Source organism: Podarcis tiliguerta (genome assembly GCF_965153285.1).
Source record: "Podarcis tiliguerta genome assembly, chromosome: 17".
In the NCBI taxonomy this organism is placed as follows: Eukaryota; Metazoa; Chordata; class Lepidosauria; order Squamata; family Lacertidae; genus Podarcis; species Podarcis tiliguerta.
The window spans coordinates 39,131,026-39,155,045 of NC_139550.1; the positions used below are offsets into that span (position 1 = coordinate 39,131,026).

Sequence of the window (24,020 nt, forward strand, 5' to 3'; positions counted from 1 at the left end):
ATTGCTATGGGGAAGGCAAAACCTGCCAAGCAGGGAAAATTCCTTCCTGGCTCTGGGACACAGAAACCATCGTGCGATCATAGCAACCTATAGCGGGCCTAGGAAGGAAAAGGTTAGCCTGCAAGAAAACCATATGACAGTTAGAGGGAGGGATGGGTGAGTGATGCTCCAGAGACCAAATGGAGAGGTGGTCAGCTGGAGGCCAGCACTACCTGGTCTTTGCTCCGCCCCCCAGCCAGCAGCTGGTTGGGTAGCCAGGGAGTGGGGGGGAGCAAGAGCCAGCAACAAAAGGGGGTGTCACCCTGGCACAGAAAGCCTGCACAGGGTCACAAACCCCACCCACTGCTTTGATGAGTGAGCAGTAATTATCAGCACAGCAAAAAATCATTGAAATAAATCTGTTGCTCTTCCAGTCTACAGCTCTGATACTGTACAAGCACACAAAATATTGACTGTACTGATAAAAGTTTTCAGATCAACTTACCGAAAACAAAAATATGCTTCTTACAAAATAACTAGCACAGTTGCCACTTTTTATTCTGGCTCTGCCCCAATGTTTTTAGCACAACCCTGAAACAAAACAAACTATAGGAAATGAAGCTTTTCCTGACCTGGCAGGTGAAAATAAGGGAGCAGTTTCAGCTCCTTAATCTCTGTGTCTCAGGATGGAATCAGGATGCTGGAATAAAACCTGTCAGCCATAATACGCTGCTAGTACAGGCTGTCTCTGTGGACTTGGGGAAGGGTTTTTTCTTTCCCAACTGCAGTGAATCTTGGAAGTCTTTGCAGGCACTCTGCGTGCTTTTCAAAGGCAGACTTGCAAAAGTTGTGATCTCTCAAGCCCAACACAGCACACCTACAAGGACTCAATGGGCCTCCTAGTTTTGCTGCCTTCCTAGAACTGGAAAAATGGGAGTAGGGAGTTGGGTCAGCTGCCAGGTCACAATTCATGGTGAATGAGCTGTATTCAGCCAGGTGGTGCATAAAACATCTACATCTGTTTTCATCCGAACCAGAAAGTTCCCAAACCCCAAAGCTGATATTCTCAGATTCTAAATTCTGCACAATATTCCTTGGCACACCCAGGTGGGGAAAAGCCATTTGGCAGAAGAGTAAATGAAACTTTTATTTCAATTACTCAGAAGTCTCTGGGTGTTATGTACTGAAGTTCTCACCCTGGGCCAGCAGGGGGATACTGTAGATAGTTATGCAAATGAAGGATCGAAAGTGACGTTCAGTGATTGGATAGTTTGTATGCAAATTAAGGATCGAAAGTGACGTTCAGTGATTGGCTAGTTGCAGAAAATGGTTACTGTTGCATTCTAGTGGAGCTCTATATAAGCAGGCTGACTGAGCTCCTCAGTTCAGTTCTGTTCCAGCTTACAAATAAAGAGCTGCTTTGGAAGAATCGCTGTGTCGTCTGATATGTTCGCCCACAACTTAACACTGGGGATCCCTGATAATAAAATCTATCACCTTACAGCAGCTTTCCCATAAACAGCAACAGTTGTATGCCATCTGAGCAGGAACCCAGGAAAATATATCTGAACTTAGGCTCTGAAACAGTTTCCATTAGAGGGAAAGAATTCAGCAAAACATCAGAAATAAAAGTTTGCTCTGGACAGTGCTGTTGAAATCACACACAAGAACACAGATCTCCCATAGAAATCCAACGAAGTTGCATTGGGCTTCAAAATAAAAAACTTTAAGAGGCTCAAATCTCTCCAGAATGCTGGGTCAGGGTGGAGTGGGTGAAAGGAGGAGAGAGAAAATCTCAGGAAAGGTACCACTAAGTTCAAGAGGATGCCAGCATTGTTAACAGAGCCAAGGAAACTTCTAGAGGTAAGAAGACTTAATTCGGAAAATGGAAGTCTTGCCCAAAAAAGAACAAAAAGGGACACAAGGTCTAGCAAAATAAATGCAAACAGGTTATCAGAGCAACAAAGCAAAATAATTTCAAGGAACTTTCCACCAGCTGATTAACAAGAAAAATATTTAACTACGTTAGAAGCAGGAAACCCGTTAGGGAAGGCAGTAGTGCCTTTGGACAACAAGGGAGTTAAATATATGCTAAAGGAGAAGGGGATGTTGTTTGAATGCAAGTGGGCTTGAAAGAACATTGCTGCTGTTCCCTCGGTGGAAGGAAGGAAACAATTATGGATTGGAGTTACTTTGTTTTTGCTCCTATGGGCAGAAACCAAAAATGCTGGAATGTGGATAATATCAGGGGAAAATCTTTCACACAGAATTGTGAAGACAAAAGTTTGAACAGACCAGTGGTTGTAAACATAAATGAAAATTCAGTGTAGGATTAACATAGGAATGGTTTATTGACTAATTAAGAAATGCAATGTGATAGTAGATGATTAGCACTCCGTGAAATTCAGAGCGTGGGGAAGTCGCTCAAAGATATATAATTTGGCAATATATTTGGCTTTTTATTGTATTGTAATTTGGAATGTGGTTCTTATTGGATTATTAAATTGGAAAACTCAATAAAATATTATATATATAAAAAAAAAGGAGAAGGGGATATTTTAAAGAAGCTGGTTGAATTATTTGCATCTATCTTTACTCCAAAATGTGCAAGTCAGGTCCCTATGTCTGAACTTTCTCAGAAGAACTGGAACAAAGAGTGTTGGCAAGAGACAAAGGACGAGGGGCCTCTCCAGATTGGTGGTTTTTTTTTTCTTTTTTCAATTATATTCTGAAACCTGTTATCAACGCAATAATATCCCATCTGCTTTATTAATTGTTCTGTAAAGCTCCCCCAATGTATACTGCATTACTGCCATGGGGGCAGGCACTCTTCCACTATAGCACAAGAAGAGTGGCACACAAAAACAAAAACATGGAACACTGGTGGCATCAAAGGCTGATTTCAACAGGAAGTTTGCCCGTGTGGAAATGAGGCTCTCTTCCCACCTGTGCAATTAAAAAAGGATCCTATTGGGTTGAAAAAGCCTTGGCAGCTGCCCAGCACCTCTGCTTAGCATGCAGATGTTCTGTGTGGTAAATGATCTTGCATAGAGGAAACAGCAACTGTAGTTCAAAACCACAAACCCCAAGATTAACGGGCTTCCTTTTCATGAGGCTGTTCCTGTTTTGCTGCTTAGTTTGATACTACTTTACCAAAGGAAGCCAAAGTGTAAAAGTGCATTAACTTTCTGTGCTGTTGCCCAGACAAAACTGCAGAAGCAAAATCAAGTCAAGCAATGAGTGCAATTCTTACCTTGGTATCATTCAGGGGTTGTCAACCTGGTCCCTCCTGCCCACTAGTGGGCGTTTCAGGATTCTATGTGGGTGGTAGGGGGTTCTACGGCACAAGCTGAATCCTCCTTCCATCGAGCACTCGGGGGCGGTAAGGAAATTTTACCATCAAGAAAGATGCATTAGTGGGCAGTAGGTATAAAAAGGTTGACACCCCTGATATAGTTGGTTGGAAAAGTTAAAAGTGTTAAGTTTCCGGGGTGACTGCAAGATGGCGAGGAAGTAAGAGTTAGCCTCCAAGAAAGACTCTGCCATCAAGAGACTTTTTGGGGTGCGCACAAGGATGCTGTGCCTCCAGAAAGAAGCCCAAAGAGAAGATTTGGGTGTGAGCTTCGGCAGCACTAAATTGCGGGTTCTTGTGTCTCCCCCACCAAAAGTGGGGGGGGTTGAGATGGGATCGAGCGGCAGAGGTGCAAGAAGAAAACAACAAGTCTCTGGTGGAAAGCCCTGAACTCAAGCAGTAATATTTTTCAATAAATTTAAAGCCACATTGGTAAATTAAATTGAAAAATTGGAACGGGACAATTAATTGGCAAAAAACAGACAAGGTGAAAAAAATGGAGGTTCACTTTGTGCTGTCAAAATTTAACTTGCAATTCATAGATGCCAACGAAATGAGATCTTTCATGGAGCCCCAGATCGAAGGAGGTTGACAATTATTTTGTGATTCTTCCGTTTGCAAATTATTGCACCAACTGTTGTCACCTTCTCACCAAGCTGCTTGGCAATAGTCTTGTAGCCCTGTCCAGCCTTGTGCAGGTCTACAATCTTGTCCCTGACATCCTTGGACAGCTCTTTGGTCTTGGTGGCCACTTTGGAATCTGCAGGACTGATTGCTTCTGTTGACAGGTGTCTTTTCTACAGGTACTGTAACAAGCTGGAATTACAGGTGAGACTTCTCCCTTACAGCGGGTGCTTCTAATCTCAGCTCGTTACATACAGTGAAGGTACCAGGTAGCCAGGCATCTGGCTGGTTGATAGGGGATCAAATACTTATTTCACTCATTATAATGCACATCAATCTCTGACTTTTGTCCTCTGGGTTTCTGGGGGTTTTCCTGTTGTTATTCTGTCTTTCACAGCTACAATAAACCTACCATTAAAATTATGGACTGGTCATTTCTTCATCAGAGGGCAAACAGGCAAAATTAGCTGGGGATCAAATACCTTCCCCCCTCACTGTAATATTGCTTTTAAAGTGCAGCAGTAGCAGCAGCAGTGGTAATATTGCTTTCAAAGTATTATTGTTGTTAATTAGATTATTACCCACCCAGAAGAAGAGTGGCAGTTAAAATTGACAGAATATGTTGAATGGGCAAATTTTATCATGAAATTAGAAATCAAGAAGCAGCAGATTTTAAGGATTGGAAACGGTTTCTAGACTATCTAAAGTGCTATTGCAAGCATGTAAAAACGCAAGAAGGATTTGAATTAAGAACAACAGTAAAACATGTATCTGGGAACAAGCGGGAAGGGTAGGGTATAGAGTAATTAAAATATGCAACAATATTAGAAAATACAGTGGTACCTTGGTTCTCGAACTTAATCCATTCCGGAAGTCTATTCGACTCCCGAAACCATTTGAAAACCAAGACGCGGCTTCTGATTGGCTGCAAGAGCTTCCTGCACTCAAATGCAAGCTGCTTCCAAAAAACATTCACAAACTGGAACATTCACTTGCAGGTTTGCAGCGTTCTCAGCGGCTTTTGATATTATTGACCATGGTATCCTTCTGGACTGTCTAGGGGAGTTGGGGGCACTGTTATATAATGCTCCCACTCCTTTCTTTTAGGCCATGTTCAGAAAGTGCAGGGGGGGGATAAGTGTTCAGACCCCTGGACTCTCACTTGTGGTGTGCCTCACGGTTCTGTCCTCTCCCCCATGCTTTTCAACATCTATATGAAGCCGCTGGAAGAGATCATCAGGGGTTTGGACTGGGTGTTCACCAATATGCAAATGATACCCAGCTCTACCTCCGTTTAAATCAGAAGCAGTGAAGGCAGCGAGTGCCCTGGGTGTCTGGAGGCGGTTGGAGGATAGCAGCTAATGGATTCAAGTTTAATTTCGACAAGACAGGAGTATTGTTTCTGGGGGACAGAGGGCAGGCAGGTGTGGGGGGGGGTACGACTCCCTGGTCCTGAATGGAGTAACTGTGTCCCTAAAGCTGTCCATGGAGGCACAATTAATTCTATGTCCAGGGCAGCTGTCTACCAGCTCCATCTGGTAAACAGGCTGAGACATGTCTGTGCACTGTCTTGCCAGAGTGGTATGTTCCCTGGTCATCTCCTGCTTAGACTACTGCAGGCATGTCCAACTTGCATTAGGCTGCAATCTACTATCCAATATCAAAAACTGGCAGTGATCCACCACACTCTCCCATTGTCATTCTGCAGCTTAAACATATATTTGGCTGGGGAAACCCAGCCAGATGGGCGGGATATAAATACAGTGGTACCTCAGGATACATACTCCGCTAACCCAGAAATAGTGCTTCAGGTTAAGAACTTTGCTTCAGGATGAGAACAGAAATTGTGATCCAGTGGCTGTTCGACAGTGGAATTTGCTGCCAAGGAGTGTGGTGGAGTCTCCTTCTCTGGAGGTCTTTAAGCAGAGGCTTGACAACCATGTCAGGAGTGCTCTGATGGTGTTTCCTGCTTGGCAGGGGGTTGGACTCGACGGCCCTTGTGGTCTCTTCCAACTCTATGATTCTATGAGGAAGGCCTGGAGATCCTAGGCCATAATGGCTCTTGAAAAAGTTTGGGCAGCCCTTTGAAGCAAACTTTTGCAAACTTTTCAGATGATTCCTGGTTCGTAAGAATCCTTTTGCTCTTATAAGTTAAACAAAGTAAAAAGTTATGGACTGCAACTTACCTGTGATTCCTGCATTGCATGAGGATGAGGTTGGTTAGTTGTGGTTCTTGCATTGCAGAGGGTTGGACTAGATGACCCTTAGGGTCCTTTCCAAATCTACAATTCTATGACCTTATCAGTGCTTTTTCTGGGGGTACTCAAGAGTATACCATACTGGCACCTTTCCCCCCAAATGTAAAAAGTGTGGCACTTACTGTAGCAACTTCATGGCGAGTACCTGCTGGTGAGCTCTATTGGCTTGCCTGGAGCATCAATTAGCCAGCTTTGGAGGGCAGACTCAACTTCCGAGGTGATTATTTATTTATACCCCACCCATTCTGGGCAGCTTACAGCACAAAATCTTTTTTTTTTAATAGAAATTTAAAATTTCCTGATACAGTGCTAAATCATGCTTTGCGCATGCACAGAAGCGCCGAATAGCAACCTGCACGTGCGCAGACGCACCGCTGTGGGTTGCGAATGTGCATTGCGAATGTCCACTGTATTCAGCTTGTGCTGTAGAACCCCCTCCCGCCCACCTGCAATCCTGAAATGCCCACTAGTGGGCAGTAGGGACCAGGTTGACAACCCCTGGCATAGACTCAATAGATGGCAGTGTGGGGCTGCCTATATGGGACATGTCATAATGGCAACAATTTTTACATTTATACACATAAGTTCTCACTTTGTTGTTACATTATTTCATAGGGTATTTCTTAAGCATCCCTTTAGAGACATTCATTGAATTCAATAGAGAACTCATTCATAGAATACAGTGTTACATTTTACATGATTATTTCAAGGTCATACATTATTCTGTTAGTCCTTGGGCACACACTTTATTAACAGTAGGTTACAGGAATGTGAAGGGGGGAACTCCTTGAGCACTGCACAAGCATATCCCTCTGGAAATGACCTTCCAATTGGGACTGGTACCAGTGCAAAGCAGTGCCAATCACCCCTAACTCAGACAGCCACTCCAGAAGGATACCATGGTTGATGGTATTGAAAGCTAAGAGGTTGAGAATTAACAATGACATATTTCCATTGTCTCTCTCCTGACAGAGGTAATCATACAGTGTGGCCAAAGCAGTTTTTGTACCAAAACTGATTGAAATGGATCTAGAAAATCAGTTTTCTGCAAGAAAGTGTGAATCTTTCCCTTTGAGTGGACACTTATGGCTGTGCTATTAAGGGAGTAAGTTTCCAAAGTGTGTTAGGCAGTTTGTGAACAGTGAGAAAACTGGTGTTCTGCATCTCATTAAATACTTGGGGTATGAATAAGGAGTACACCCCACACACACGAGGGTGCCTTCCGGACAGCCTCCAAAATGCAACCACAGTAGAGCAGAAGGGAAGTATTTCGGGCTGCATTTATAAAGGCTGCCAAGTCCGTGTGTGTTGGCCTTCCCAGGGAGGCAGGCAGGCAGGCAGGCAGGCAGGCTGGGGCGTCCGACGCAGCCTCCGCACCCGGCAGGAGCAGATGCCCAGCACCCGCTCGCTCCTCCTCGCAGGCGAAGCACACTTCCTTATCGTTTATCATCGTCCTCCTCCCTCTATTCTTGTGGTTTTATTCCGCCCTTCGTCCGGAGGAGGGGCGGCCCCAATCGCGCCCCCCCCCCCGCGCTTCCTTTTTCGCCTGACGACCAGGCCAAGAGGCAGCCGCGGAGACGACGGCTCCTGCGCAAGGCAGCCCGGAAAGCTCTGCGGGTGAGAAACAAACGAGACCACGAGAGGCGTCACCAGGCGCCATCTTGCGCAGAAACGAGTCTCTTAGGATTCCGGTCCCCAGAAAGCGGAAAGGTCTTGTCCTCGTCTCTTTCTACACTGAAGAGCCAGCTAAGCACCGGAAGCGGAAGTGGGGAAAGCCGTTCCTAGAGCGGAAGGGTCCGTCGCGTGGCGTCTTTTTTCACTCTCAGGAAAATTCCTGCGCGCCCTGATGAGGCAAAGCCCCTTTCGCGCCTGACGTCATCGGCCAGGGACGAAAGCTTTTTTTCTTTTAGTGCGCATGCTCTGCGTTTGCCGGCGGGCCGGCGCGGAAGGGGCTGCTGTGATGCTCCGGCTCTGCGCGTCGCTGCCGCGTCGGGGAGTCGCTTGGCGGGTGAGGGACCGGGGGCGCGCGCGAGGGAGCTGTGGGGCTCCTGGGAAGCGGGGGCCTCCCCCCCCCCGCCCAGCTGCGGAGGCTCCCCTCACCGCCTCCGAAAAGCCTCTCAGGCGGGAGCGCGCTCGGGCGCAGGCGCGCGCGCCCCGGGGGCTGTAAATGAAATGAGGGTTGTACTTGGCGAGCGTGTGGAGGCTGGACCTCAGCTGGCGCTGCTATCAATGTATTTGGGGATAGAAACGAGCCGGGGCCCCAACCGGAATAAAATATTGCGGGGGAGGCCGGCATGGGCCTAGGCCGGATTTTTTGGGGCGGGGAGAACCTCAGTTAAGTATTTTTTATTGAATTAGGGGGGCATCTACCTCCCTTGGCTACCCCCCTGGGTAAGCCTCACGCCACATAATCACAAGACGCTGTGCCTGCACACCATTTGAATGGCAGTGCCCATTAACGGGGGGGGGGGGCTATGGAAACGAGGAAATAAAATTGAAGACGCTATTAATTTTTTAATTCATGGCAGCACGTGCTACCATGGTTCAGAAGTAGAAGGCAGCATTGGAGATGGCTGGTAGGGTTAAGCCGGAAGCCTTTGGGGTGTTTTGGAGAGATCTTATTGAATATATGAACAGGGCAAAGCTGCTACACTCCTTGACAGCCTTCACAGACATATGTAATATGTGAAGACAGTATTATTTTTGTAGTTATATCAATATTTTAAGTATCCCCATTTTTCCTTCTTTTCAGCTCATTTCCTATCTTTGTATTTGTTCTGTGAAGCATAAGATACACTAGCCACTTACATTATTTATGTCTATTGTGCATCAAAATGTGATTCACCATCCCCCATTATGTTTGCTTTATTGGTTTCTAAACTATGTGCAAAATTAACAAAGAGTATTTGGGGGAAAAACATGTTAGTGTTGATCACCACATATCACAGCAGAAAGTTCATTATTTTTGTGTGAAGGGAGTTTCTTTGCCTTGTCTTGAATCTTACTTTTTATATTCGGTCAGTTGTTCTCAATACATGTGAATATAGCCACAGAGGGAACAAGAACAAGGTGAAGCCCTGTGCAGATGTACTTGCAGCTGTGTAAGGAAGTGCATAGTGCTGTCTTTTAGAATTTTCTGAGTCTTCACTTGATTGCACAGCACATCCACCTGCTATGCAAACCCAATCCACTCCAGTCCTGAGATACCCAAAGCATCCTTGATGTCTGTGGGGACTACTCATCAAAAGCATTTTCGGAGATCCAACATATGAGGCAGAGAGAGCTTTCATGACAGGGAGTGCTATCTTTTTTGCACTGTGCCACTAAAAGGAGTTTAGGGCAAAGTCATAACATTTTGACAGTATGGTGAGCACGTGTATCGAAAAGCATCAATGTATTGTCACTCATTTTTATATACAGCATCACAAGTGAACTTTACAAAGCAACATAAGCAAAAGAAAAGGGGGGGGAAGCAAAAATGTCAGGCCTCTGCCTCAGTGAGCGTATATGTACATTTCAGTAGTGTGGGGGTGTTAAAGAGGAAGGATGATGGTAAGGATAATGGGATTAATATGATAAAAAAAGTTACGCATTCCTTAGTTACAGCCTAATCCCTTTTCATCAGTTTAGTGGAATTACACTGTGGTAAACATCTGCAAGGCTAGCCTTTTTCTGTATTTCATTAGGACTGTGAAGGTGCACAGTGAAAAGTACAGGGTTATCTCAAATGACCCCATGGGAAAACTGGATTTGGGGCTAAGTTGAGAGAGGTGGCACCAGGTTGGCATTCTGTCTAAAGATCAAGCATAAGCCATCTCTGGCAGGGGACAGGGGGCGGGCCGGTGTGGAGGGCTCCCTGGTCCTGAATAGGGTAACTGTGCCCCTGAAGGACCAGGTGTGCAGCCTGGGAGTCATTTTGGACTCACAGCTGTCCATGGAGGCGCAGGTCAATTCTGTATCCAGGGCAGCTGTCTACCAACTCCACCTGGTACGCAGGCTGAGACCCTACCTGCCCGCGGACTGTCTCGCCAGAGTGGTGCATGCTCTGGTTATCTCCCGCTTGGACTACTGCAATGCGCTCTACGTGGGGCTACCTTTGAAGGTGACTCGGAAACTACAACTAATCCAGAATGCGGCAGCTAGACTGGTGACTGGGAGCTGCCGCCGAGACCATATAACACCGGTCTTGAAAGACCTACATTGGCTCCCAGTACGTTTCCGAGCACAATTCAAAGTGTTGGTGTTGACCTTTAAAGCCCTAAACGGCCTCGGCCCAGTATACCTGAAGGAGCGTCTCCACCCCCATCGTTCTGCCCGGACACTGAGGTCCAGCTCCGAGGGCCTTCTGGCGGTTCCCTCATTGCGAGAAGCAAAGCTACAGGGAACCAGGCAGAGGGCCTTCTCGGTAGTGGCGCCCGCCCTGTGGAATGCCCTCCCAGCAGATGTCAAAGCGATAAATAACTACCTGACATTTAGAAGACATCTTAAGGCAGCTCTGTTCAGGGAAGTTTTTAATCTGTGATATTTTATTGCATTTTTTGTTTCTGTGGAAGCTGCTCAGAGTGCTGGGGAAACCCAGCCAAATGGGCGGGGTACAAATAATAAATTATTATTATTATTATTATTATTTATTATCTCCGTGATAAATGAGTAGCCATTTACAGGAGCTATCTTGACTGAGCTGTTGGTACCTTCAGATATCTTACTCCATTTTTATTTCTTCCCCTAGCCTTTGTGTACATTATCGAACCAGACAGGATTTCTAGGCAACCCTGGTGTTTCAGCTAGTGTGACGGATGTAGCTTCATTAAAAGGTAAGGCCTTTTCATGACTAGAACAGACTTGTTGCCTCTAGATGTTGTAGGGCACCCAGATTCCATCAGTCCTAGATTGCATGGCCAATTGTCAGGCGCAGTGAGAATTGTTGGCAGAACATTCGAACTTCCTCACTGGGGAATGGTTGTAATCCTTTACACACTTGTGAGTCCCTTTGAACTCAGTGGAACTTACTTCTGATGCAACATGTATAAACTTGTACTGTTAGTTATCAAGTGTGTTAGAAATACCTGATCCATAACAGTGATGTGAGGTGGAAAACATTCCATTTTTAGAAATGCATCATTTAATACAAGTAATTAGCAGCATACTGAATGGATCTACTAGCAGTCAAAGATAAAATAAATATTGTCAATTTTTTCACATGAGTACCCCTGGAAAGTACATGCATTTATGTATTCAGCTCTTTGAGTATGGTAACTGTCCTGAGTGCATTCACTTTTTAAATTTAAACAGTGTAAGGGAAATGCATGCTATACGTTGTTCAGCGTCTTTGTAAATGACTTGGATGAAGGAATTGAAGGGATGCTCATCAAATTTGCAAACAACACCAAACTGGAAAGGGTAGCAGAAGACAAAATCAGAATTCAAAATGATCTTAACAGATTGGAGAACTGGGCACAAGCTAACAAAATGAATTTCAGTAGGGACAAATGTCAGGTTCTGCACTTAGGCAGCAAGAACCAGATGCACAAATATAGGATGGAGGACACCTGGCTTACTAGCAGTACATGTGAAAAGGATCATGGGGTCTCAACACGAGTCATCAGTGTGATGTAGTAGCAAAAAAAGCTAATGCTATTTTAAGCTGCATCAATAGTCCAGATCAAGGGAAGTAATGGTATCACTCTATTCTGACTTAGTCAGATCACACTTGGAATACTGTGTCCAAATCTGCACACCACAATTTAAGAAGGATTTTGACAAGCTGGAACATGTGCAGAGGAGGGCGACCAGGATGATCAACGGTCTGGAAACTAAGCCTTATGAGGAGTGCTTGAAGGAGCTGGGTATGTTTAGCCTGGTGAACAGGAGAGAGAAGATATGATAGTCATCTTCATATATCTTAAGGGCTGCCACATGGGGGAGGGAGCAAGCTTGTTTTCTGCTCTGGAGCGTAGAACTCGAACAAATGGCTTCAAGTTGCAAGAAAGGAGATTCCAATTAAACATTCGGAAAAACTTTCTGTCAGTAAGGGCTGTTCAGCAGTGGAACAGACTCTCACGAGAGGTGGTGGACTCTCCTTCCTTGGAGATTTTTAAACAGAGGTTGGATGACCATCTGTCATGGATGCTTTAGCTGAGATTCCTGCATTGCAGGGGGTTGGACTAGATGACCCTTGGGGTCCCTTCCAACTCTACAATTCTATCAAGTTGTCGTGTCTTAAAAATATTTACAATTATTTCAGTAAGAATAATTTCCAAGTAAAGTTTTGAATTTAACTATAAAATTAAAATTGCATTGTATTTTATTGATTTCTTCATTTAATCAAATGTTTCTGGCTATTGAAACTAACTTTTGTTGCACCCCCAAAGTAATATGGTGTGGTTTTATTTTTATTTTTACTAAATATGAGTCAAACATAAATAAGAACACCATCAATTTAGGGTAGTAGATTTTTTTCTGATTCAAAATCTTCCAGTAAACAGATATCACTGCTACATACTATGATTAAGAATGGAATAAATTTTTGAAAGAGAATCAATCCCAGTTGCGTGTGCACCTGTAGTTCTCAACCCATTGCTTCTGAGGAAGTTGGCGATTTCAGGCGATATCATTAGAGTAATCTGCAAGCAACAACTTTACAGGCTCTAAAATGCTTAAAATGTGGCTGACAAACTTGGAAGGGATTGCCTACCTAAACATTTAGTGCAGATATCTAGAAGTTTGAAACAGTATTTTCAGTCCAGTTATGTCCTAAAAGAGATCTGATGATAGCACCTAGCCATTTCAAATATTTTTCTAGTCATGGTTTGAAATAGAATCAATCTTAATACAGGCTTTTAAAGAGTCATCTGGCATTTCCTCTAGGCATACAATTAAGAAAGCATTTGTAAATTGGGTAAGATGTTACCTTTCTTCTTTGCAATAATGAGTCCCAAATAAATAAAACAGGAATGTGTGCATATGGCCTTGTAAAAATGCATATGGAGTGATGCTTTTGTGAATTTACTTTTCAGTTTCAAAGAAATTATTTCAGTCAATATTGCCCGAAATCACACCTGCACATATCCCCCCCCCCCCCCATGCGCCTTGTTTCCTTTTAGAAAAGTGTCCTGACATAGTCTCTAGTGAGCCCATCCTACGGAAATGCAGCATTGCCATCCCCAAACACCTTGCACCTGTTCAGGCCTGGGTAGAGTCCCTGAAGCATTATGACGCCAGGCACGTGGGCTTGACAGATTTGCATCCTGATGTGTTTGCAGTAATGCCCCGGTAAGAATTGATTACCAGTTACTAAGCATTTGCAGAGATGGGCTGGAAGTGACCATCAGTCGTCAAAAAGTGGGTGTGGGGATTTCTCATAAAGCATTTCATGCATCAAGGAATGGTGGTGAAGGTTGGGGGTAGGTAACAGAAAAGAGATATGGAGCATTGGTTACGATACGTAAAAGGCTGACATGCAGATCTTAAGTTTCAGGAATCATATTCAGTTGAGCACCTGGCAATCCTATAGACCAGGCTGGGCCTGTCCATATGTGCCAGAGGGATAAGATGCCTTGAATAGTTCCTGAAATTTGGCGCTGTCATTTCAGGAGTCTGGGCTTTTCAGTTTGTTTTTACAGGCAACTCCCAATTTGTGTGGGGGTTGCTTTTCGGGTCATTGTGCTCTTGCATGAAATTGCATGCAATTGAAACACCCCTCTCTGCCCCTGCTCCTATTCTGCCCTTTTAGTGACGTCTTTGATGATATTTCTGGGTCATTTCTGGGTTCGCCACTGTGCGCATGTGTGTGATTGCACACATATCAGTCGTGCCTAAAATGTGAGTTGCCTGTATTAGCTAAGCTGGTTAGGGAGCATTTAACACCAAAACAGAAGTTGAAATCTTACTTCCTCATGACTTTCCTAGGCCAGGTTTCAATTGGTATCTTCCACCTCCAGCTGTATCTTCTCCCTTGGATAAAATTGAGGCTTCAGTTACTGTGGCAAAAGGGACTGGTGTAAAAATCTTGTGTTTAAATTCTGAACCATTTTAACCCTACTGCTTTCCATCATGACGATTACTGTGGTGCTGTCCCATTTCCCAGATCTCTTGCTAACTTTCTTCTTGTTGGTGTCTGTGTGTTTTCCTCTCAGTGTTGATATTCTACACACAGTGGCCATCTGGCAGAAGAACTTTAAGAGAATTGTAAGTATAGAAATTGGAAGATCAAGAGCTGGTGGGCAATATGGGGAAGAACATTGTTCAGTGGGAGTTTTGCAGGGAGAAATTGGGGCAGACAATTTGCCAGGGAGAAAGGGGGCAAAATAATAGGCAGTGGTAAAGGGAGGGCCACTCTTTGCATAATGAAGTTAAAAGCCCATTTAAAAGTCAATTTGCTTATCTTGGGTTCACTCCTTAACATTTTGCCACATCCATGAATTCCACTAAGAAAGCAATACTTTCTCAGCTTCATCCCCCACCCCTTACCACCTTGTCCCCAAACAATCTTACAAGGTTGTTGTAGGAATTACTGAGGCAAATTGTGCCCAGCACTTTGAGCATTCTGATTGTGTTTGGCCAGAGCAGCATACACCAGTCTCACCTGCCTTAATTTTCCAGAGTTATGCCAACACAAAGACTCGTGCGGAGATGCGTGGTGGCGGCAGAAAACCCTGGGCACAGAAGGGCAGCGGACGGGCCCGGCATGGCAGTATCCGGTCACCTTTGTGGCATGGTGGTGCGTGATGATCTCTCTCTCCATCTCAAACCACTGTGCGATATGTCATCTCTGTAAGCCTTGGAGACGCTAGTAGCTGTTCCCTTTGTGGCTGGGATTCAGATACCCAAAACATTGCTGTGTCAACAGAGCCCAAACACTGTCCCTTCAGAAGGCTGTTAGTGTGCAGCCAAGTTAATAATAATAATAATAATAATAGTAATAATAATAATAATTTTTATTTATACCCCACCCTCCCCAGCCAAGGCCGGGCTCAGGGCGGCTAAAAAGCAATAATAAAAACAAGTTGAATGAATACAACTTAAAAACAAGATTAAAATACAACATTAAAATATTGAAACATTAAAATATTAAAATGCAGCCTCATCACAGGAGGAGAAAGGAAAAAGAAAGAGGGGGAGGGAATCAAATTGGCTCCAAGCCAAAGGCCAGGCGGAACAACTCTGCCTTACAGGCCCTGCGGAAAGAAATCAGATCCTGCAGGGCCCTGGTCTCATGAGGCAGAGCATTCCACCAGGCCGGAGCCAGTGTTGAAAAGGCCCTGACTCTGGTTGAAGCTAATCTAACTTCCTTAGGGCCCGGGACCACTAGGGTGTTGCTATTTATGGACCTTGAGGGGCTCCGTGGGGCAGACCAGGAGAGGCGGTCCCGTAGGTACGAGGGTCCTAGGCCGTGAAGGGCTTTAAAGGTCAAAAGCAGCACCTTAAATCTGACCCTGTACTCCACTGGGAGCCAGTGCAGCTGGAAAAGCACTAGGTGAATTTGCTCCCATGGCAGAGACCATGTGAGGAGCCTCGCTGCAGCATTCTGCACCCACTGGAGTTTCTGGGTCAGCTTCAAGGGCAGCCCCGTGTAGAGCGAACTACAGTAGTCAAGCCTGGACGTGACCGTTGCATGGATCACTGTGGCCAGGTCGAGGCCGGAAAGGTAAGGGACCAACTGCTTGATGAGGCAAAGGTGGAAAAATGTCACCTTGGCTGTTGCTGTAACCTGCGCCTCCATGGAAAGGGAGGTGTCAAGGATTACACCCAAACTCTTTAACGGAAGGCAATGACACTAATTGGGTCCCCACAAGAGAAGGGAGTTGGTCCCTCATCCCCATGCCATCCCGACCCAGCTATAGGACCGCTGTCTTCGAAGGATTTAGTTTCAATTGGCTTCCACGAAACCATCCAACCACAGCTTCCAAGCATCTGGTCAGTGTGTCCGGGGCCAAGTCGGTGTGGCCATCCATCAGCAGATAGAGCTGAGTGTCATCAGCATATTGGTGACAGCCCAGCCCAAAGCTCCGGATAATCTGGGCAAGGGGGCGCATAAAGATGTTAAAAAGCATCGGGGAGAGAATTGCGCCCTGCAGCACTCCACACACCAAGGAGTGGCGCGACGACATTTCCCTCCCTAGTGCCACCCTCTGTCCCCAACCAGAGATAAAAGAGCACAGTCATTTATAGGCTATGCCCTGTATCCCCACATCGGCGAGGCGGTGGTCCAGAAGATCATGATCGACCATGTCAAAGGCTGCTGACAAATCTAAAAGGATCAGCAGTCCTGACCTGCCTCAATCCAGTTGTCTACAGAGATCATCTGTTAGGGCAACCAGAGCCGTCTCGGTCCCGAAACCAGGACGGAACCCGGACTGAAATGTATCTAAAGCCGATGTTTCCTCCAGAAAGCTACCAAGCTGTTCAGCAACCGCTCTCTCAGTTACCTTACCCAGGTATGGAAGATTTGAAACTGGGCGGTAATTGGATAGGCCTAAAGGATCTAGTGAAGTTTTCTTTAAGAGCGGACACACCACTGCTTCCTTCAGTTCCCCTGGGAATGTCCCCGTGCCAAGGGACAAATTGATAATTTCAACCAGGGGGGTCCGCGCAACATCTGGACACTCCCTAATCAGCCAAGACGGGCACGGAACAAGGAGGCAGGTGGTGGGCCTACCAACTTAGAGGAATCTATCCACATCAGCAGGGAGTATCCGATCGAAATGGTCCAACACTGGACCCGAAGTCAGTCGAGGGGCCTCCAGTTTAGTCACTATCTAAATTAGCAGGGAGGTCACGGCGGAGCAACAGGACTTTCTCCGCAAAAAAGCTCACGAATGCCTCACAGCTGTGGGTCGAATCTGGGCTTAAATTTGGTTGTCCTAATTATTCTAAAAAGTTGTGCCGGGCGAGAGCTAGCGGATGCAATGGAAGCTGCGAAGTAAGATTTCTTAGCAGCTTTCATAGCCATCTCATAGGCTTTCATAAGTGTCCTATAAGATGTTCTTGAGGCTCCGTCACGAGTCCGTCGCCATATTCGCTCTAGCTGTCTGAGATCCCGCTTCATTTTCGGGAGCTCCTCAGTAAACCAAGGAGCCCGGTTTCGACAGGGTCGCAGAGGGTGTTTAGGCGCGATCTCATCGATGGCTGCCAAGAGCTGGTTATTCCAGTCCTCGACAAGGTCATCTAATGAGTCGCCAGGAGGAGCAGGGTCCCGCAAGGCCTGACGGAATCTATCAGGATCCATCAGCCTTCGCAGGCGAGCCCAGATAGGCTCGCCACCCGAGCAGGGGAGGAGCTGGAAGTCAATCTTGGCTTTCAGAGCGTAGTGATCAGACCATGGCACTTCCACAGGGGGGAGCATGATCACATCTATGCCAGCCCCAAAGATCAGATCCAGCGTGTGGCCTGCTTGATGAGTGGGGCCCAAAACAAACTGGGAGAGCCCTAGTGTTGCCATGGAAGACACTAGGTCCAGAGCCTGTGAGGAGGGAGCGGCATCGGCATGGACGTTGAAGTCTACCAAAACCAGTAGGTTTGGGAACTCCAAGGCCCAGCCCGCCACCACCTCCAGCAGGTCTGACAGGGTGGCTGCAGGTGTGCTAGGTGGTCGGTACACCAGCCAGACAGCCAAGCTCTCCTTGGTGCCCCACACGAGACCAACAGATTCAATGCCGGAGATCGCCAGTGCTGGCAGAGTTCTGAAAGAGGAATCCTCCCAGATTAACAATGCTACTCCTTCCCCCCAACCCACAGTCCGCGATTGATGGAGGACAGAGAAACCTGGGGGTGTTATGTAGGGAGACTACTTCGCCTTCCCGTACCCAGGTCTTTGTCACGCAAGCCAGGTCAATCCCCTGCGAGACAAAAAAGTCACACATGTTGGGGGTTTTGTTGCCTATGGACCTGGCATTGCACAGCACCAATGACGGAGGTGGGTAATCCCTGCTTGCCCTACCCTCGTCCCTTGGGATGGGGCGTAGATTGGAAGGGGTTCGAGCATCACTGCATCTCAAAGCCCTTCGCCGATAGAGATATCGAGCCCCACCGCCATTCCTCCCTAGCCCTTCAATAGTGGAAATCCCAGACCCTATACTAGCTTCCCCAATAGAGGGGTAACATCCCCTCACTAACAAGTCATCCCTGGTCCAGGACTCCTGGGTCAAAATGGTATGGGGAAGAGGTGAAGTTTTGATAGGGTAAGTATCCCTAGAAGATAAAACCCAACCAACCGCACCCCAAGCGGGGAGGGCAGTCCCATGGTGTTTCGTTAACTGTCAATCCCCCTCTCCCTCCTGGATTGATTGGATGATGTGTTTATTCCCACTAGCGTCCCATAGACTTCTCTGGCTCTTGCTTTTAGGTGGTGTTGCCTGTGGCCCTCGTGGTCCCACCAGCTACTACTACATGATCCCCATGAAAATGCGTGTCCTGGGACTCAAGGTGGCATTGACAACCAAACTGGCACAGGTATCACACAGCCACAATTCTTTGTGAATTCAAAGAGTTATTACCAGTGTAATATGCTGTGACTGGTCGAAGGGTTGGCTCATGGTTATTTTTTTAAGGTCTGGAACTGGACTCTGTAGTTATGTTTGTATATCTCTGTCTAGCAGTAGTCATATTACTTAGTATTTATATAGTACTTACAGGGTTTCCAAACAACATCATCATAGTATATTCTACAGCAGTTCTGTAACATAGGGAATCTGAAGAACCCATTAGGTCTGTCCACCTGTTGCAGTGAGGGTGCAGGTTGCTTGCAGTCCTTTGCAGACGCAATTGGGGTCACAGTAACCCAATTATTTGCACAGAATAATAACAGTCATGAAGAGGAACAGTTGGGTTGCAAGGATTTCTAACTAGGGAACAAATCAGGTTTGTAAAAGCACTTCATTAACCTGTGGGGGTACTATTGATCCCTGATAGTAGTGAGGCTAATGAAAGTGAATGATTTGTTACTTTGGAAATAGAGAAATATTGTGCTTTTTACCCTCTATGCGCCTTTCTCCTAACATAACAGAACAAGCAGGTTCTGGCTAAACACTAAGAAGATCAAAATAATTTAAATAGCATTTCTGAGGTCATTTTAAGCCCTACTACCTTAATTGCATTGGACCCCCCCCCCCTTATTTTTTCATTCATTCCAATGAGTAGAATTAACTAAATTCTGTAAAAAATAAAAACATCAATTTTTAGGACCCATCACAACCCTGCAGTGGCAGCTCTCAGCTTGTTATGGTTGAGGAATACCTGGAGCATGAAGTTGGGAAAGACTGGCACATATATATATATATATATATATATATATATATATATATATATAGTGTTGCCATGTTATATTTGCCCCTACCTGTTTACATGTGGCTAAAGAAACCCCTGGCTATATGTGGAATGCTCTCTGCTTAATGCACATTTATTTTAATTAGTCCATAATCACAGAGGAGATGTGTGGAAATTTGATTATTTAATTCAGAATCCTTCCAAAAAGCATCCCATGTGCTGGCAAGAAAATATGATGGTCTGTGGAGAAAAGCAGTTGCGGGCCTCTGCATAGCAGTGTTTAAAAGCCAGTGACCTGGCCGACAGCAGTAGATTCTGGTATTCCTGGTTCTGGCAGCCTCTCCCCACATTGCCCCTGTGAAGCCTGCATGCTGTGCTCTTGCCCTTTTTGTGTGCTCCCATTTCCAACAGTGACAAGCTGCTGTGGCTTCCCTCCCTGCCAGTGATTCACTGTCAGCCTTCTGTCTCCATGCTTGCTCTTGTGAGCTGCTGCTGAGAACTTCAGTCTGAGTTTGGGTTTTTTGTCTTTAAATAGAACCCTTACCCTTGCCACTGCTTTTACTGACAAAAAAAAATGCCTGTGGGCTAAGGCACCACTGCTCATCTGCTGCAGCAGAAAAATTCTCTCTCCCCTACAAAGGGCTGCCTGAGTTGGCAGCTGTTATTGTTGCTGCTTTGTAGTTGTTGCTAATGTTTTATACAGAGTGGTCAATGTGCATGTAGCCTTACTGACTAGCGTAAGCAGAAATGACAGATCCCTGCAACTGAGGTTTCATGTAATTGGGCTTTGTTCTAGTTTAGAATGAATAATTTGAAGGGTTAAGCCAAAGGATTTGAGGAAAGCTTTACTTCTGCTGTCTTCCTTGAGTCAGACCACTGGTCCATCAAGTTGCTTTTTGTCTACTCAAAGTGGCAGTAGCTCTGCACAACTCAGACAGTGTTTCTTCCAGCTCTGACATCCTTTGAACAGGGTGGGGAAGGGGGTGTGAACCTGCAACCTTCTGCATGCAAGGCATGTGCTCTGTCACTGAGCTACAAACACTTGCTTGGGATTTTCAGGAAAGGCTTTTGTGACACCTCACAGGTGCCTTGGAAGAGAGCTGCAGACATAAGAAACACCCTGGGAGAAGTAGCTCAGCAGGCAGGCTTCTGTTCATTACCTTCGGCTCATTTCTTCTCTCTTTGCCTGCAGGATAATCTGCGTGTTGTAGACTCTCTAGATATGCCAACTTCTGACCCACAGTATCTGATGGATCTGGCTCGCTACAGACACTGGGGAGAATCAGTGCTGATTGTCGACGTGTGAGTTTTGCTTCTTCAGGTTCTGTTTGTGGGGTGGCTGAGGATACAGCCTGTGACTGGGGTCAGAACACTCCCAGGGTGTTTCTTTAGAGACACTCATGTGGTTTTGGAGGATGTTGGTTTGACCAAAGGTTGCTGCTGTCTTGAGCCACGGGAACATTTTCAGAAATGGCCCAAGTTTTTGTGACAACCTTTATCCAGGCCATTGGCTTTCAAACTGAAAAACCCTAGAGTTCGACAGAACCTTTTTCAGGGGTCCAGAATAAAAAGAACAGTAGTGTCCCAACAAGTTGCTTTGAAGTACCCACCACTACTGATCTCTTGAACTGTGCAGTCACATTCAGTGTTTGGTTCACGCAGGGTGAGAGTAAGATCCATCAGGCCCGGCCCCTGGGAACCTGCTTTGTTCTGTAAAGTATGCCTTGGGATGCTCCATGGTGCATTCCAGTGACCGTGAGGTAGAGATGGAGAAGGTTTCCAAAGTGGAAGATGGTTTTTTGGTCATGTAAAACAAGAAAAATAGCATTAGCTTCAGTCACGTGACTGGGTACTGGAGCTTTATGGATTTAGGTAGCTTTTATGTGTCAGAATGTGTCTCTACATAAAATGGCTCAAGTTTCAACCGTGTCCCTTGTGATTTCATCCAAGTTTGAAATGCCCTTCATCATAAATGTCGCACGCTTGTTTAGGTGTGCAAGAACATGTCTCTTGTAAAGGTTGGAAATTAGGCACTTTGATTGTTGTTGTTGTTGTTTAGTTGTATCCGTCTTTTCGTGACCCATGGACCAGAGCACCCCTGTCTTCCACTGCCTCTTGCAGTTTGGTCAAACTCATATTAGGCAATTTTTTATTTGGGCACAATTACCTTAAGCTGAGTGGGATGCTGGTGGCGCTGTGGTCTAAACCACAGAGCCTAGGGTTTGCCGATCGGAAGGTCAGCGGTTCGAATCCCCGCGATGGGGTGAGCTCCTGTTGCTTGGTCCCTGCTTCTGCCAACCTAGCAGTTCAAAAGCACGTCAAAGTGCAAGTAGATAAATTGGTACAGCTCCAGCAGGAAGGTAAACGGTGTTTCCGTGCGCTGCTCTGGTTCGCCAGAAGCGGCTTAGTCATGCTGGCCACATGACCCGAAAGGTGTACACCGGCTCCCTTGGCCAATAAAGCGAGATGAGCGCCGCAACCCCAGAGTCATCTGCAACTGGACCTAATGGTCAGGGGTCCCTTTACCTTTACCTTAAACTGCTGTGTTAACAGTAGAGGGCCCTGAAACCTGAAGCCCTCGTTGAAGTCCATTTGTTGGGCTTGTTTTTCATTGTGCCTCTGGGTTGGATTCTTCTTCTTCTTCTTCTTCTTCTTATAATAAGTTTTTATTGTTAAAATAGTTCATCATTAATACACATATATTACAGATATACAAGCATACAAACATACATTTCATACAATCCTTAAAAGTGTTCAAACATACTTACATTCAATCCCACAAATAATTCCTATACAGAGTATTCTTCTGACCAAAATTCATGCAAACAACTTTCATATTGAAACAGCATAGAGACTTGCAATGCTTTAAGCAGCCTTTCCCAAGCTGGTGCCCTCCAGATGATGTTGGACTCCAACTCCCACCAGCCCAGGCAGCATAAGCATAGTCAGGGATGATGGGAATTGGAGTCCACAATATCCAGAGGGCAGCCGTTTGGCAAAGGTTGCCTTACAGACTGACTTAAAGACTTAACAGATTTATTGTCTGCAAAGTGCGCTTTAGCCTGCAACAGCTATAAGACATTAATTTCTTAAGGCACTATAGCAATATTTTCTATTTTGTGGCAACACAATTTCATGGCAAACATTTTGGAACAGTTGTAATCTTGGTGAGGCTTCCGAACCAGAGCGACTCTAATCAAGTTTTTGAGCAATGATCCTCTAGTGCAGACTCCAGCAGGGACAGGAGATAGGTACGGAGGGAGGCAAATGAGGACCCCCCCTCCCGGTCACTGCATACCGCCCAGCCAAAATGTAAAGGGGAATGACTAGTATTTTGTACCCAACAAATCCTGGACCTGAACCTGCAAAACATATATAATTTTCCCTTTCTGGCTTCCAGCAATGACTTACCTGAGAACATCAAAGCTGCAACGAGAGGCCTTAAAACTATCACAGTCCTACCAGCCGTAGGTGAGTGGGGTTGGGGAGAAGGGGCAGGGCCTTCTGCAGAATGACTCACTGCGTACGTAGTCTGGGTGGAGTAGGATGCTTAGGCAGTTGCAGGCAAGCATCCCACCCAGTCTCTAATTCTTCATACAGCACAGCAGTTTCCATGCACAAAACATCTATCCATATCTGTCTGTTGACATTATTTACTTCATCCTTTACTGCTTATGACTGTTGGCCTTACACTGTAGTTTTAACAAGAAAGTATAGTAAAGTGCGTGCACACACAGGACAAAGGCATATTCTTAAGCAAGTTCTTAAGTTAATTGGTCAGCTTTATAGTTAACAGTCTGAGGGTATTTACTATGAATTGTGCTAACATTGACAGTGAATAATGTAGCCAATATATCCATATCTGACTGTAGAGCACCAATGATTGCATAACAAGGCCAGTTCCTATAAGGGGCTCAAATGCAATAAATAAAAAGAAAAGCACTCCAGGCTGTCCACCTGGAGATGCTGGGGATGGAACCTCGGATCTTCTGGATGGAAGGCAGGTACTATGCCATTTCCCCTCACTGCCCCCCCCTTCCTGTCTCTTGCATCCAAGCTAGTCTTCTTGCCTTGTCTTCCCATTGCTACCCTTCCGCTCTTTGGGGCCAGGTCTCATTAGAGATACAGCCTGACTCCTGTGTCTTTTTTCCTCACAGGTCTCAATGTGCACAGCATGCTGAAGTACGAGACCCTTGTGCTGACCCTGGATACAATCGCCTTCCTGGAAGAGAAGCTGCTGTGGCATGACTCGCGATACAGGCTGCTCTACCCTCTGCAGTTGCCCTATAGCGACTTCCCATAACCTGTATGGCGAAGGTGGACTGAACAGCTGTGAGCCGCACACCTCTCACTCCTTGCATCCTTGGAAGAGTTTTCCCCCACCTAACATGAACATTAAAGCTAACTTGTCTTCCCAAGTTGCAGCCTGCCTTTATCTTGAGACATAGGTCCTCTTTCAAAAATCTTGAATTTTTTAAAAAACAGTTGATTTTTGGTGCTTACTGTTGAATTTGCACAAGTGAGGAAACAAAAAAGCCAAAATG

The 24,020-nt window shown here is 45.7% G+C and overlaps 2 protein-coding genes across 2 annotated transcripts in view; both read left to right on the forward strand.

Moving 5' to 3' along the window:
- The window catches only part of SHFL (shiftless antiviral inhibitor of ribosomal frameshifting), a 320,289-nt gene that overhangs the window by 285,962 nt on the left and 10,307 nt on the right, over positions 1-24,020 (forward strand). The window lies entirely within an intron of this gene.
- On the forward strand, positions 6,500-23,894 carry MRPL4 (mitochondrial ribosomal protein L4). The gene is made up of 9 exons (XM_083421131.1): positions 6,500-8,221; positions 10,943-11,027; positions 13,317-13,485; positions 14,349-14,400; positions 14,815-14,932; positions 18,557-18,663; positions 20,669-20,778; positions 22,877-22,947; positions 23,634-23,894. Exons 1-9 carry the CDS (start codon positions 8,129-8,131, stop codon positions 23,777-23,779), a joined length of 951 nt encoding a protein of 316 aa, XP_083277257.1. The 5' UTR covers positions 6,500-8,128; the 3' UTR covers positions 23,780-23,894.